Source organism: Drosophila persimilis, unplaced genomic scaffold (genome assembly GCF_003286085.1).
Source record: "Drosophila persimilis strain 14011-0111.01,24,50 unplaced genomic scaffold, DperRS2 tig00000124-arrow-pilon, whole genome shotgun sequence".
Lineage (NCBI taxonomy): Eukaryota > Metazoa > Arthropoda > Insecta > Diptera > Drosophilidae > Drosophila > Drosophila persimilis.
The window spans coordinates 8,191,783-8,205,285 of record NW_020825294.1 but is presented as its reverse complement, the minus strand read 5'-3'; the positions used below and the strand labels follow the sequence as shown (position 1 = coordinate 8,205,285).

General features: G+C 50.4%; 4 protein-coding genes across 5 annotated transcripts; 1 reads left to right on the top strand and 3 right to left on the bottom strand.

The window, feature by feature from the left end:
- Nucleotides 1-4,156: 4,156 nt before the first annotated feature.
- Nucleotides 4,157-4,970, bottom strand: LOC6596365 (probable proteasome subunit beta type-2). The gene is made up of 2 exons (XM_002021514.2): nucleotides 4,816-4,970; nucleotides 4,157-4,761 (listed from the first exon to the last, which is right to left on the bottom strand). The coding sequence occupies exons 1-2, from the start codon at nucleotides 4,910-4,912 to the stop codon at nucleotides 4,226-4,228; spliced, it is 633 nt and encodes a 210-aa protein (XP_002021550.1). The 5' UTR covers nucleotides 4,913-4,970; the 3' UTR covers nucleotides 4,157-4,225.
- On the bottom strand, nucleotides 4,964-7,214 carry LOC6596396 (odorant receptor 23a). Its single transcript, XM_002021513.2, has 4 exons — nucleotides 7,192-7,214; nucleotides 7,042-7,071; nucleotides 5,504-6,193; nucleotides 4,964-5,451 (listed from the first exon to the last, which is right to left on the bottom strand). The coding sequence occupies exons 1-4, from the start codon at nucleotides 7,212-7,214 to the stop codon at nucleotides 5,010-5,012; spliced, it is 1,185 nt and encodes a 394-aa protein (XP_002021549.2). The 3' UTR covers nucleotides 4,964-5,009.
- A 1,213-nt stretch (nucleotides 7,215-8,427) lies between these two features.
- On the top strand, nucleotides 8,428-11,719 carry LOC6596395 (adhesive plaque matrix protein). 2 transcript variants are annotated; one of them, XM_026987940.1, is made up of 3 exons: nucleotides 8,428-8,621; nucleotides 8,678-10,096; nucleotides 10,148-10,227. In XM_026987940.1, the coding sequence occupies exons 1-3, from the start codon at nucleotides 8,483-8,485 to the stop codon at nucleotides 10,162-10,164; spliced, it is 1,575 nt and encodes a 524-aa protein (XP_026843741.1). In that variant the 5' UTR covers nucleotides 8,428-8,482; the 3' UTR covers nucleotides 10,165-10,227. The 2 variants fall into 2 exon arrangements, with proteins under 2 accessions (XP_026843741.1, XP_026843740.1); XM_026987939.1 differs by having other exon boundaries at nucleotides 8,431-8,621; nucleotides 10,168-11,719.
- Nucleotides 11,703-12,515, bottom strand: LOC6596394 (eukaryotic translation initiation factor 4 gamma). Its single transcript, XM_002021511.2, has one exon. The coding sequence runs from the start codon at nucleotides 12,479-12,481 to the stop codon at nucleotides 11,723-11,725; it is 759 nt and encodes a 252-aa protein (XP_002021547.1). The 5' UTR covers nucleotides 12,482-12,515; the 3' UTR covers nucleotides 11,703-11,722.
- Nucleotides 12,516-13,503: the final 988 nt, after the last annotated feature.

The window sequence follows — 13,503 nt, the reverse complement described above, 5'->3', positions numbered from 1 at the left end:
GAAAACAAATAGTGGGACGTACGAACAAAATAGGCAAACAATCAGTGGGATAGACGGACCAATGGAGGGGGTGGCAGAGGGTGGCCGAGTAGATATTGAAGGGGGTTTCAATCCCTCGAGATGGGGAGCCGAGGAGAATGTTGGCTCTGGCCAGCCCCAAAGGCAAACAAATCCTCTGACTCTGACAAATGTTGAAAAGTTTAACTGCAACTTTTTATGGATTTTTCCCCCCTCAACCGCGCTCCCACTCCCACTCCCATCCCTCCTTTTATGCTCGTGTGTGTGTGTGGATTTTTTCCAGCTGCAGATGCAGTTTAGGAAGCAGCACATGGGTAAAAGTGTGTGAAGTGATGGGCTGAGGGATTATCAACATGGATGGAGGATGGAGGATGCAGGATGGATAGAACTGTATTATACACACACATACTCGTACTTGTACTCCCACTCGTACTCGTGTAGGAACTTTTTTACAGCACAATAGACGAATGAATAGACGAATGAACGAATGTTGGAATAAAATATGCTGAAAGTATGCCCCGGCAGGAGGTACGAAAACATTTGTTCACTTCACAACTCCCAGAGAAATTATGAATTGCCAGAGACGAGATATAAACTTCACAGAAGGAGAGTCTATCCCCCCTTGTGTGTTTTCCGTATCCCCATCGTCAGTAGCCATCATGGTATAGGCCCAGATCTAGCTAGTAGCTCCCACAGTTAAGGCCTCGACATGTCAGGGCTTTGGCAGCGGAAAGCCCACGCCTGAAGGACAGCATTAATGTCGGAATGGTCCCTGCTGATGTCACATGTGTATCCGGGTTCGTCGCGGTCTGGAATCCGCGCATCCTCATAAATTATGCCGTCGATGGAACATTTTGTTGCCAGCAATCGGCAATCGATGGCACAGCCCTTCTGGTTCCCTCATGTGTCGTGATTTATGCCCCTCGAAAGCAACGAATTAAAATCGCTTGCAACTCGCTTGCAGACGACAATTTATGGGCCGTTTATTGATGCACAAAATGCAATTTTAGCGGCCAGCTTATCCGATAGATCCACGGATTCCGTCGCGTTAGAGGCAACAATTCCTTGAGGTTTTTTGTAAACCCGTAACCGGGTCCTATAAACCAGCAGCAGCCCTCCACCCCAACAAAATACTTACGGAACGAATGTTTGCGTACAGCATTTTTCGCTTTCCACTAATTTCCCCAAGGCATTTTCCCCTGAATAACTAAAAACCTGAGCGCACCTTCACGGGGGACCCACGCAGGACGGGGTGCGTGTGAATGTGTACACACCCGTACACCCGTACACGCCCGCACACACCCGCACACACCCGTACGTACGTGTAAATGTCGTAAAAGTTTCCGTTTCCGTTGCGTTTTATTTTGTATTCCTTGGAGCAGGGCAAAAAGGATTTCGTTTGCTCCTAATTGCAACTTTAGTTGTCAATTGTTGGGGTTCCCATCGACTGCTGCTGCGAGTGACATCAATGCCAGGCAGTCGATACCCAGACGAGGCCCTGGGGGACCGATACAATGGCGGCCGAAGGCGTATCTGTGAGGAAACTTATGCGGTTTTCCTCCTAAAAATCAATATATTACATGTTGTAGCGAATAGTCGGAAATAGGAGCTCACGGGTTGCTCGGAATGGAGCCCAAATTCGCTCGGAAATAAGACCTTTCCATCTTCAATACAAACCCTAGAGATCTTCCCCCTTTATTCCGCCTTCTAGGCCCCGTCGAAGCCAACTATTATTTGTCACTTGTTCCATCTCCTTTTCCTCCCAGTTGTCACTCCTTTCTCTCAGTGTTGTGAAGCTGCTGATGCCATAGATTTGCAGCTTTCATACCTCGAATGGCAAAGTGGCTGTGGCCTGCCGTCTCCCTTTTGCCTTCTGCCTCCTGCCTTTGGCCTGGCCCCCAGTCCGAGCGACTTCCAGATAAAAATGCATAATTAAACAGGAGTAAAAAACGGACGCAGCTGAGGCCCGGCAACGGGTGGTCCGGGCTACGGTTTCGGCTTCAACTACGAGCCGCATAAATTCGCAGCCACCGCATCATAATGTCCGCAAATCCTGGACCTTTGCAATTTTAATAAGCACTCGAAAATGAAAAGGAGTCACCTGGTGGCCAGGGGGCCAGGGGGGGGAGTCCTGTTAGGGCTCGAGTCGCTCTGCGAGTCTTCAAGGAATTTTAATGGGCTTTGGCCGCAGTTTACCCTTTGAATATTTAATGGCTGAATTTTAATGAAAATTAAATCGAAATGCTTGTCGCCCGGCCACCGACACCTGGGCTGTCTACGCACTTGCGGAATTATATATTTAATCCTTTCGAGCTACCATCTGTGCCCCCCTCCATATCCTTGTGCATATGCCAGGGGGCGGGACGTGGGCGTGGGCGTGGGGCTCGAAACAAATGGCAAATGGCCACGAGCGGCAAATAAAACATGGCCCTCTGATTGATGACTTTGACTTTTGGCCATAATTTATCATAGATAGTACTACGGCCGGAATGCCAGCCATCCGGCCATTGTTGGGCTCTTGTCAATGCCGACGAGGGGGGTAAAAAAAACGCAGTCGTGGCAGCCAGCGGCAACAGATGACGCTCATTCCGGTGAAAAATGTGCAGAAAAGTGTCATAAAAGACGAACAGAGGCCTCCGTGCGGACTCGTCCTTGGACCCGTATCCGTCGCAGGCCGAGAAAACTAATTGCAACAAATAATAAAAACTAATAGGCTGTCGAAAAAGGACCTCTGGCACTCCGTCCGCCCTCGCCCCGTCCGCCTCGTCTGCCAGTGAAAAATGACAACGGAAACAACAAGAAAGGAAAGAAGAAAACTGCAAGGATCATCATCATGAATCATCATCAGAGACGTCACACACTCATCCGCACAGAAGTCAGACAGTCGGATGGTCGGAGACGCTGCTCCTGCTCCTGCTCCTGGCAAAAGGAAGTTAATGTCCTGTCAAGAAGTCGCTGCCTCGTTGCGCCCCTTAAACGTCACAAATTGCTGATGCTGGATGGCGGTTGGGGCCCGCTTACACGGGGGTTACATGCACATTATCCCCCAGAGTCGGAGACACTAGGTTCTCCCCCCACACGAGAGACGCGGTGCCAGGTGCCAGGTGCCCTCATTTGAGACGCTCACATGTCAAAAGTTCTTCCTTTACTCGCGAAAAAACTTTGGAAAACCCCAAAGTGGATGGCTGGAAAAACTATTCCCTTTTTTTTAGATAAATCAATTAAATTTCAATAGGCTTTAGGCCACGTGATTGATATTGATACAGGTTGTTCAGAGACCCTCGAAACCGAACTCGAAAATTAAATTAAATTTAATTGCTAATTAATTTCCAATGGCAGGCGCACTACATTCGGGGGTCCTTCAGATACTCGTATATGGAATGCCATGGGAATATGATTTAGCAAGAGGTATTCCAAAGGCCTCCATCATAGTTTTATTCCCTCTTTTGCTGGCCCCTGAATCCCCCCCTCAACTCAATCCCAGAGACCATCGGCCTCTGGTTACAGAGATCTTTCCACAATGCTTTTTTCGCCATTCAGTGCCTCTCGTTGTTGACATTTCACGGTGCCGCGGACCCGAGGACCCCCTCAATTGCTGATACTCTGTCATGTGCGGCCAATTAGCAATGAAAACTTCAACACAGAACCGTCTCCAGCTCCAGCTAAACACCGCACAACGTCAGTGCATTTTTGCAGCAATCTGTGCTCATTTTTATGAGTTTTGCTGACTCCATCCTCCCCCTAGAACCCACCACAGCCCCTGCCTGAGTGCCTGTCTGTCCGGCTGACTGACTGAATGCTGTTCAAATGGGAAATAGAGACATGTTGGCTTTTCTGCTTCCGATTCGCAACAGTTGACGTTTCATGCAGCAGTTGCCAGTCGTCAGTCCATTGCTGTACTCGTCCTCGTACTCGTGTCATTATTGCACAAACAAACTCACTCGCCCCCCCACCAGACCCACCAGATGGCTGGCCATGTGCAGAACAAGAGGATGCCACATATGCTAATACATGGACGCAGTCAGCCGTGGCATGTACTCGTACTCGTACTCGTCCACCCTCGAGAGGCTTACCCCACTCTAAGCCGGGCCGCCGGCCAAAGTCCACTAATCCCCGGGAAATTGTTCGAGCATTAAAATAAAACTTTGCCCAAACGAAGAGCACAATTATTGGGCTTTAAGAAACTGCGGAACACAATGTTGGCGCTCTACCAGTTCAGGCTGAGGACATCATAGTTCAGGGAGGCCGGATTGATGCTCTCCAGCTGCCGCATGCCGCTGCCGTCCACCACGAACACGTCCCAGTTGCGCTGGTTGATGATCAGACGCTTCTGGATCTCGGCCACGCACTTCTTGAGGATGGAGACGGCCTGGTCCTGGGAGAGCTTCTGGTCCCAGAACCGCTGCAGGATGCTGCCGCAGAAGATGCTGCCCCAGCCGTGGCCGGCGTGGTTGATCGACTGGGCCGCCCCGTACGAGTCGATGTAGTGCAGGTCGGGCCCCTCGACGGCGTCGTAGCCGGCCAGCAGCATGGCCACCTGGTACCTGGTGTTGGTCCGTATGTAGTCGGCCAGATTCTTGCGCGTGAAGTGCGCCGTGGCCCGGGGGCTCAGGTGGTACCCGTTGGCGATCTTGTACAGGTGCAGGTTCTTCGATATGAAGTCCGTGAACTGCAGGGTGTCGCCGCCATCGCCCACGGTGGCGATCATGGAGAAGTCCGAGAGGCGGTGGATCTTCGATTGGTCTGGAAAGAGGTACACGATTGCTATCAGGATATCGGGTAACGAGTGGGTCCTACCATCTTTCATGAAGATCAGGGACTTGGCCTGCATTGTCTCGGAGGCGAGCATCACGAAGTCGGGTCCCTTGATACCTAAAATTGTCTCCAGAGCCATGTTAACGCGAAATTTAAGCACAAAGGATTTACGGGGAGGGTGAGGGTGAGAGTGTGTGTGTATTTATTGAGAAACTGTGAGTTGTACGGCCGGGCGACTAGTTCTGACTGGGATCCGGGCCGGCCCTTTCGCGCGTGTTGCCGATCAGCGTGAAGAAGGAGTAGGCCGCCTTGCAGGTCCCCTGGAAGGTGCTCAGGTGGATGGGCACCAGGCTGCCCGCCAGCAGGCGCGGATGCCGCTTGGTCCGCTCGCCGAGGATCGTCATGCTGGCCCGGTAGCTGCGGCTCTGGCTCACCCAGTTGCTGCCGAAGACCGCGTAGTGGAGGTGTCCGAAGCCGTCTTCCAGGAGGCTGCCGTAGTAGCAGACGGGATATGTCTGCAGGACGAGGGCCAGCAGGTACGAGACGAAGTACATGCGGTCCTGCATGGTGTCCGCGAAGAAGACCAGCCCGAACATCGTGGCCCCAATGTTGAGGGCCATCACGAAGAACTGAATCAGCATCGGCCACGAGATGACGTCTCTGGTGAGCTCCAGTAAGCTGAAAGGAGAGGCATTTACGATTGATGTTGGGTACTGGTGGAGATGCCTACCCATACAGCTCCTTCTGGTCCTTGATGCAGTCGACGAGCTCTGCCTCGTTGGCCTGCTGCTCGCTGGGGGCGTGGCCAATGCTGGAGATGCGCAGGATCAGCAGCTGGCAGTGCCCCGCACAGAGGCACAGGGCCAGCGGCGGAAACGAGTCGTCCACGAAGTTCTGCAGTATCTGACCGAATATCGCGACCAGCTGAAAGCCCAGGGCCCCGATGTAGTTGACCGTCGAGGTCTTCCAGTCGAAGGGGAACCACGAGGGGAACGGCAAGCTCCGCTCGCTCCTGAACAGGAACGAGAACTCCGAGTTCAAGAGCACGAAGCCGTAGGTGTAGAGGAACAGGTTGGACAGGTGCCGCAGCTTCTTGGCCATCTGGCGATGGCACCGCAGCTGCTCCGCCCCCTCCACCCGGTCGTCCAGCCTGGCGATCACCTTCTCCAGGTCCCCGACCCTGCCCAGCTGCAGGACGTACAGGCCGAACTTCAGGACCGTGGCCGTCGAGGTGATGGACAGACTGAAGTTCGTGATGTTCTCCAGCGGCGTCTCGAAGCTGAACATGGACAGCAGCAGCGCCGGCGCGTACAGGGCCACGACAATGTTGAGGAGCATGGCTCCACTCCAGTACCTCCGGGCATTGAGCTCCAGGGCGCCCAGGACTCGCCAGGCCCGCCACTGGTCGCGGAAGTAGTCGCTCCTGGTCGGGGTCTCCTTGGGTGTCATTCCTTGATTTGATTTGCACTGAATGCGGTTTAGGTTCAGCTCTGGTAATGGCTTTTATAGCACCTCCACCTCACCATTTAGTTGGCGCAATTAGCCACATCAAAGGCACGCGGCTATTAGCCGACAATTAAGTCATTTTCAGGCCCTAGAAGACCAGCTACAGCTGTGCGTACCCATGGCACCCGGCAATGCACTGAACAAAAGTGGGGTTTAAGGAGGACTCCTAAAGGACTAAAGGAAACTCTGAAACGCCAGATTGGTGCTGGATCAGCCTCTACTAGGCTCTGGCTACAGCCATTTCTCCACTCACTACCAAAGCTTCGATGGAGTCCCACGATGGAGTCCGTCTTCGGCAAGGATAAGTCGTTGAGGAGATTGATCGATCTTCGGTTTGTACTTGGACTTCGATTGTAGCCTCGTTCCACCTTCTGTAAAGGTCTGTCTTCTCATACTAGGGGATAATTCCTTGGCAATAATCGACCCAAAGCCTGGCACAAAGCTTCCCCCAAAAATATTCCAATATTATTCAGTAAATGTTGTAAAAATCCTGGAATCTCCGAAATAATCAGATTTCTGTTTGTAGAGGATACCCAGCATTTGTCGCTTTTCATGGCTTTCTATAAAGAGTGTCCCGTGTCCCGTGTCCGTGTCCGTGCCTGGGTCCATGTCCGTATTCGAGTTCTTCTCTGCCCCACCGGTTGCGGCGGGCACTTAAAAAGCACTTAGTTCTGTTTCATTGAAATAATTTTCAGCATTTCCGCACTTGAACACGGTTTCATTATCCGCTAGCTGCATTTTACTATCCCCCCCATTGTCTGCACTTTTAATGTGATGGAAATTTGCGCAATTCTGAATAATTATCACATCCATTTTTGAAATGGAAATATTTCCGCAATTAAAAACATATTTTCTAGCACCCTTGAAGTAATGACGACCATTCCATTCCCCACCCCCTAACCTCCGGCTCACGATTCCCCTCTATTCCATGGCATTCACATCCTTTGTTGTTGCCACTTGGGGCGTTAATGCTGCAATTAAAAGCGGGAACTGCAGCTGGAACTGGAACTGGAGCTGCACAGACTGGAAACTCGCACCGAATTACGCTCGCTTTTATTCAGATCAGATCCCAGCAATGTGGGGGCTACCTTTACAGAATGTTTAACTTTCCTCCAAGAATTCTTTCTTCAAATCTTTCTGCCGATTAACTTTTCTGGAACCCTGGATTTTCTTATATATGTACATATGTACATATGTATATTTTTCCTGTTGAACTGCATTTTTAGGCGAATGTTTTTAAAAGTTCTTTCAATGAATGGTGGCACCTATTTTACTGGATTTATTTATAGATTTAAATAAATTAATAAAAAATAAATTCTATGCCCAAAGTCCAAATAGGGGTACGTCCTGGATACGATCGACGTAAAGAGTACATCTGGTTACAAATTAGTAGATTAACTTTATTATTGATTTAATATTTAATATTAATATTGTTGATTTACAGGTTATATGTACACTGCCGATCAATAAAATAGACTCAAAGCATTTTCTATAAGGACACATTTTTTTTTTTTTATATTTACAATTCCATTCTTTAAAAAATAAAAAATTAAAGTTCTACTTCTTCTAATATTTAATATTAATTTAAATAACAAAGTTTATTTCAAACCCCAAAAAATATTTGTATATTATCGAATCGAATAAAGAAAAGATTTTTAAAATATTTGTTTCCCTTTGATAACTCTAAAAAAAATGCACATTTCTTTTGCTCTATGAAGCGAGGCTGCGGTAAAGCGAGCAACATTTCAGTTGGAAATTTCCACAAACTCCAGTCCGCACGAAGAAGAAGTCGAGCAAAAGGGAATCGAAAGATCAAGCGATAAGACGCGGCGCTTCGGTCGCAATGCAGAAACGAGACGCAAGGCTGTATGCGTGTATGTGTGTGCAGCGGCGGGCTTCGGCCGGGCGTGTGAGAGCTTTACAGTTCGGTTTTCGATCAGAAACAACAACAGCACAGCTATGCGCATAAAACTAGGTGCTTGAGCGGGGAAAATACAGTGATGGGCAAATGAATAGGCACAGCTTTGTGGCTATAGAAAACCCAAATAGGAGACTGATTTTTCGATGCACATTTTCACAAATTGTAATCTTAGACAGTCCTGTCCCATTTGTCACTTGTTAAACAAATTTAAAACATGTAAGAAATTCACTATAATATCAGCTAGTTGTAGGCGAATGAGTGGCGCGGCGCAGCTGGTAGAAAATGGCGTTAACTATCAGCTCCAAGAGCCATTTCCGCATGAAGGGCACCGAGACGGACAACCGAGACTGTATGCACTTCAATATCGATATATCGGAGGAAGTGCGATACCACCAGATAGACGCGGACCGCAATGGACCAAGTGAGTCGATCCAAAGTGCTCACAAAAACACCCGAATATTACCGTACTATTTCCAGGTCGCAATCCTGGTGGGGGGATACGGAATCGAATGAGGGAAAGCGCCATGTCGCTGGAAGAACCCAACAAGTTCTATGCCCAAAGTCATGATATAATGCGCCACGATCACAAAAATTGCACCCCTGGACGCAAAGAGTACACCAAAAGCCGTAAACACTTTCATTATCGAACGTACAAGACAGCCAGGAGCATTGAGGGGTCTCCCGAAAGGAATGGCACTTGGTACGGGGCCCCAGAGAGATCATGCGACAGATATTATCCACCTCAGCCCCAACGGGAAGCGATAAGGGAGCCAGACCTAAGACCCCCTTATCCCCAAGAAACCAATCCATTCAGGGCTCAGGCCTATGCCGATCCCGGCTATGGGTACTACCAGAACAGACCTGTACCCAGGCAGTACCACGAGTCCCACGAGCATCTGTCGTACGCAAAAGTTCCGTCGGTGGCATCCTATAATCTCTACTCGGAGCACCCTTCTCGGTCTCTTTGCAGCGGCGAGTACTTAGTGCCGGGGCCCAGTATTCCAGTTTATAGACCGCCATGGGCGGTACCGCCCGAATATCCAAAGAACTGCAGTTCCCCGGGCTATTATTCTTCGAGTTCGCACCACGACTTCCACAAATACAGGAAAATATGTGACAAGGAGCAGGCACCCAGGGAGTTTTCAGGCAACGATTATTGTGAGGCAAGACATAGCCCGCGCAACCGTGCCCCCAGATCTTATAATACTTATGAAACCAAGCACTATGAACGACGAGAAGAGGAGAAGGGTCCTAGAGGAAAGTCTAATAAATCTTACAAGCGGGAGGTGGAGGAATATCCTGATAGATATCATAAGACGGAACCTAGGCTCAGACACTGCGATAGCTTCAATCACAAGGAGAAGCAGGCCTCTCCGAGAAAAGAGAAAAAACATGCGAAGGAGAGCCAAGAGTCTCCGCGACGGTTCAGGCCCTTTTTCAAGGAAGAAGTTCCCCATCGAAACCCGCACTACGAGGAGAAGAAAAAGCACAAATCAAGAAGAGAAACTCCCTCTAAAGTATACGAATACTTTGTAGACATTCCGGAGCCGCACAAGTACTCCCCAGATGGTCTAGAATCGAAAAACATATCGCAACACTCTCCGAAACGTAAAGGTTACGCCGATAGCTCGGAAATACCTCGTTACGTGCTAAAATGCCACCGGAAGGCAAGTAGCATTGTGCCCTTTTCCACCGTGGAGATACCCTACAAGAGAAGGGAGCGGATCCACCTGTTTCCCCACAAAGACAAGTCGGCGCCCAAGGGCCTGGATGCAGGCTGCGACAGTCTACCGTCGACATCCGCCACCAACCTGGCTGCCAATAAAGGATCGCGTCACTCTCTTGGGCAGGATGGAAGACAGCCTGGCCGCAGGTCATTGAAGGACCGAACTCTGGGTTTGTTAAGAAATCGAAACTTTGCCTCAACAGATCTCATCTTTTTAATAGAAAATCTCTGGTACTAAAAGGTTACAAGCCGGCTAATGCCTTCAACTTGACCTCTGTAGGGTGTGGGTGTGGCAGCCGCTACCCCACCTTGTATAGAGGACCGGGCCTGGAAAATCCCCACGAAGATGATGGCAGAAAATACCAGGAATATTCAATGTTCAATGTGCTCCACTCGAATGAACGCAGCAACGCCCAGGGTGCTCGGAGTCGCGAAGAAAGCTGTGACTCTTCGTCTTCCGGAAGCTGTGATTGTAGCTCCGACGAGTGCAGCATATGCGAGAAGTACTTGAGGATCAGAAGCAGCGACAGCTCCATGGACAGCGCAAGCTGCAGCGAGAGGAGTAGCGCAAGTTGTAGCGAGAGGAGCAGCGACGACTGTAGCGAGCGAAGCAGCGAGAGCTGCAGCGAGCAGTGCATCAAAAGCTGTTGCACCAACTGCAGAGGCAACGAGAACAAACGCAACGAATCGATCGAGCCCGTCCAGCCCAGTCAAATAAACATCTGCCTGACCATTCGCGCAGGGGACAACCCACCGGGGATCCTTGCTCCTTGCAGGATAAGCCCCCAGTCGCCTTGCCCGATAGGTCCGTCCGAGCCGTCCAGACCATGCCAGACGTGCCGCAAAAGCGCCAGCCCCAAAAGTCTGAAGCCCTGCGGGTGCCCGGAGCATGGCGACGCACCGCTGAACAATTGCCCCAAAAAAGTAAGACTCCAATGTCCCAAGACTCCTTCGAGCCCTCGGAATCAGCAGACGTCTTCCCCGAAAAAGTGCCGCAAAAAAGAACCCCCCAGCCGTGCTCCCACCATGGGTAGTTGCACGTGCCCCACGTGCCCCAATAAAACAGGTTCCAGTGGCCCCGCTCCGGAAAAGGGAAGCCCGCGAGACAGCGGTGATCTGAAACAGGCTAAGAAACAGTCCTTGGCCGCAAATACTCGTACAAAGCCTGGCCATAAAGACCAGTCGAAATCGAAGCAGAAAAAGGTTGTATCGAGGGGCTGCGGCAAAGGCTCCGCCACAAAGCCCCCGAAACGAGGATCTGAGGGAAGGAACACTAGATCGTCGTGTACGTGCAAAACTACGCCCAGGAATTCCGCAACAAGCTTGGGCAGTGCTGCTAGTCGAAAGAGCTCTTCGAGCTGTGAGAAAAGCCCAAAGAACGGGGAAGAAACAGTGGATCCCAGTCCCCCAGTGTGTGACCCGACGTGTCCTGCCGGTCCTCAGAGCGAGTACGGCGACAGTTTCTCAATGCCGGGCTGCGTTCAGCGCGGCGACCTGTGCTGCCCCACGCTCGTCGCCGAATGGGATGCGAGCTGCTGCCGCCGCAGGACCCCCATTGAGGACTTGAAGACGGAGCTGATGCAGAACTTGAGAAGTGGCCAGAGCCCGGCCCTCGGCGCCGCTCCGCCCCTGATGTTCCTTCCGTGTCTGCCCAACGCTTGCCCCTTTGCCTGCTGGAGCCCCGAGCCGGTGGTGTCCTGGCCACCCTGCCCTCCGCTTCAAGCCCCCTGCCCGTTCTAGCCTCAGTTTCGATCCAAATACAAAAACTAGCATCAATAACAGAACAAAATGTATATTTAACGCATCATTTCTTCGGGTATATCGGTCTGGAGAGGGGCGGTAATAGTCAGCACGCCACAGGATGATAATTTGGCGGATATTTTCGACTGTTCCACATTCACGGGCAGCACAATTTCACTCTTCGTTTCCCGTCGCCGTCTACGGGACTCGTAGACCGCATGAAGATACAGGGAATTGCCCTCGCGGTACAGCAAAATCTCCCCCCGCACAAAGTCCTTCAAATCGTACTGCCAGTAGACGGCTGGGTTCTTTTCCTTGTCTTTGCCGCTGCCGTTTCCGTTCCTTTTCTTGTGCTCCGACTTGGCCGACTCTGCCCTTTCCTTGGCCCTTTGCTTGGCCCTTTCCTTGGCCCTTTCGTCGGCCCTTCTTTCGAACCTTTCCTCGGCCCTTTCCTTGGCGCATTCTTCGGCCCTTTCCTCGGCTCCTTCCTCGGCCCTTTCCTCGGCCCTTTTCTTGGCCCTTTCCTCGGGCCTTTCCTTGGCCCTTTCCTCGGCCCTATCCTTGGCCCTTTCCTTGGCCCTGTCCGTGGCCCTCTCCTTGGCCCTTTCCTTGGCCCTTTTCTCGGCCCTTTCCTCGGCCCTTTCCTCGGCTCCTTCCTCGGCCCTTTCCTCGGTCCTTTCCACGACGATTCCATGCGAGCGCTGCCATTCGAGGATGTCAGCCTCCAGTTGCTTGACGCGCGGGTCGTACGCGGCGCGGAAGTCAGCCACCAGTTTCCTTATCCTTATGTTATTCCGCTCTTTTTGTGTAGCCATTTCAAAATTTCGTATATGTTCGTACAGTTATGGGGTGTATAAATATATACTGTACAAACTCTTTCCTGACACTAGTTTCAAATCAGATATTTCGGGGGAATCGGGGGATCGGGTGAGCTGTGAGTGGGGAGATCTGTAACAACAAAACACTAGTGGAAAAACACCTAGCCAATATAGTCCCAAAATAACACCTATCGATGTATCCTTGCCATGGATCTAGCGTTAATCATAGGGACTACTAAACTCTGCCTTATGCCACATTTTTGGATCATATACAGTCCAACTTCTCTATTACTATACATATTTCTGTATATTTCTATCTAACGAATCTATTTCCAGAACACTGCATTGCCATATTCTGCAAAAATCAATTCTATTTTACAAATTCCCACGAATTCCCATGAAATCCCATGAATTCCCCTTGAGATTCGCTATAAGGATGTCTATAAGGATTGTTTCTAGATGTTTTATATGGAGATTTATCTCGAATCAACTCGAAATCAACGCACAAATGTCCATTCCTGTCTTTGAAATCACATTCGAAGCCATAATTCCTTGAATCTTATCCGAATGAGCGATTCCGCTCTCTATTTTGGGCAGGTTAGACCTCTCTGGCAGCTGGGTCCATCGAAGCCCGATCTTATCTAGATTTTAACATTTGTGGAGTCCCCCACAATCCAGCCGTCAGGACCTGCTGCTCCTGGCCAGAAATGCCAATCTGGAACACGAATACGAATGCGAATACGAATACGAAATACACAAGCTGCCAGTTTTCCGAAATGAGTCTAATTAACAGAGCTCTGAGATTTGTGCAACGTTTGCATTCTCTGCAGATTCCTGCTGCCGAGGCAGCTGCCAGCCATGTCCGTCCGTCAGAACGGACTGGCAGCAAAAGTCAATGGAAGCAGCACTGGGATCTTTCTAGGGCACAAACCAACCCACCCCCACCCCCTCCCACCCCAGGAGTGGGCGGGGGAGACATGAACTTTCGAACAAATGAAAACGTACCAAATGACAGCATC

Excerpts from the sequence above, each read along its gene's own strand:
- LOC6596394 (XM_002021511.2), bottom strand. The coding sequence starts at position 12,481 with ATGGCTACACAAAAAGAGCGGAATAACATAAGGATAAGGAAACTGGTG.
- LOC6596395 (XM_026987939.1), top strand. The coding sequence starts at position 8,483 with ATGGCGTTAACTATCAGCTCCAAGAGCCATTTCCGCATGAAGGGCACC. Across the intron at positions 8,622-8,677 it reads CGCGGACCGCAATGGACCAA|GTCGCAATCCTGGTGGGGGG; the intron begins GTGAGTCGATCC and ends TACTATTTCCAG. Across the intron at positions 10,097-10,167 it reads ATTGAAGGACCGAACTCTGG|GTTACAAGCCGGCTAATGCC; the intron begins GTTTGTTAAGAA and ends TGGTACTAAAAG.
- LOC6596396 (XM_002021513.2), bottom strand. The coding sequence starts at position 7,214 with ATGCCATGGAATAGAGGGGAATC. Across the intron at positions 6,194-7,041 it reads ATTTCCATCACATTAAAAGT|CGACTACTTCCGCGACCAGT; the intron begins GCAGACAATGGG and ends CCCGACCAGGAG. Across the intron at positions 5,452-5,503 it reads GACCAGAAGGAGCTGTATGG|CTTACTGGAGCTCACCAGAG; the intron begins GTAGGCATCTCC and ends CTCTCCTTTCAG.
- LOC6596365 (XM_002021514.2), bottom strand. The coding sequence starts at position 4,912 with ATGGCTCTGGAGACAATTTTAGGTATCAAGGGACCCGACTTCGTGATG. Across the intron at positions 4,762-4,815 it reads CCTGATCTTCATGAAAGATG|ACCAATCGAAGATCCACCGC; the intron begins GTAGGACCCACT and ends ACCTCTTTCCAG.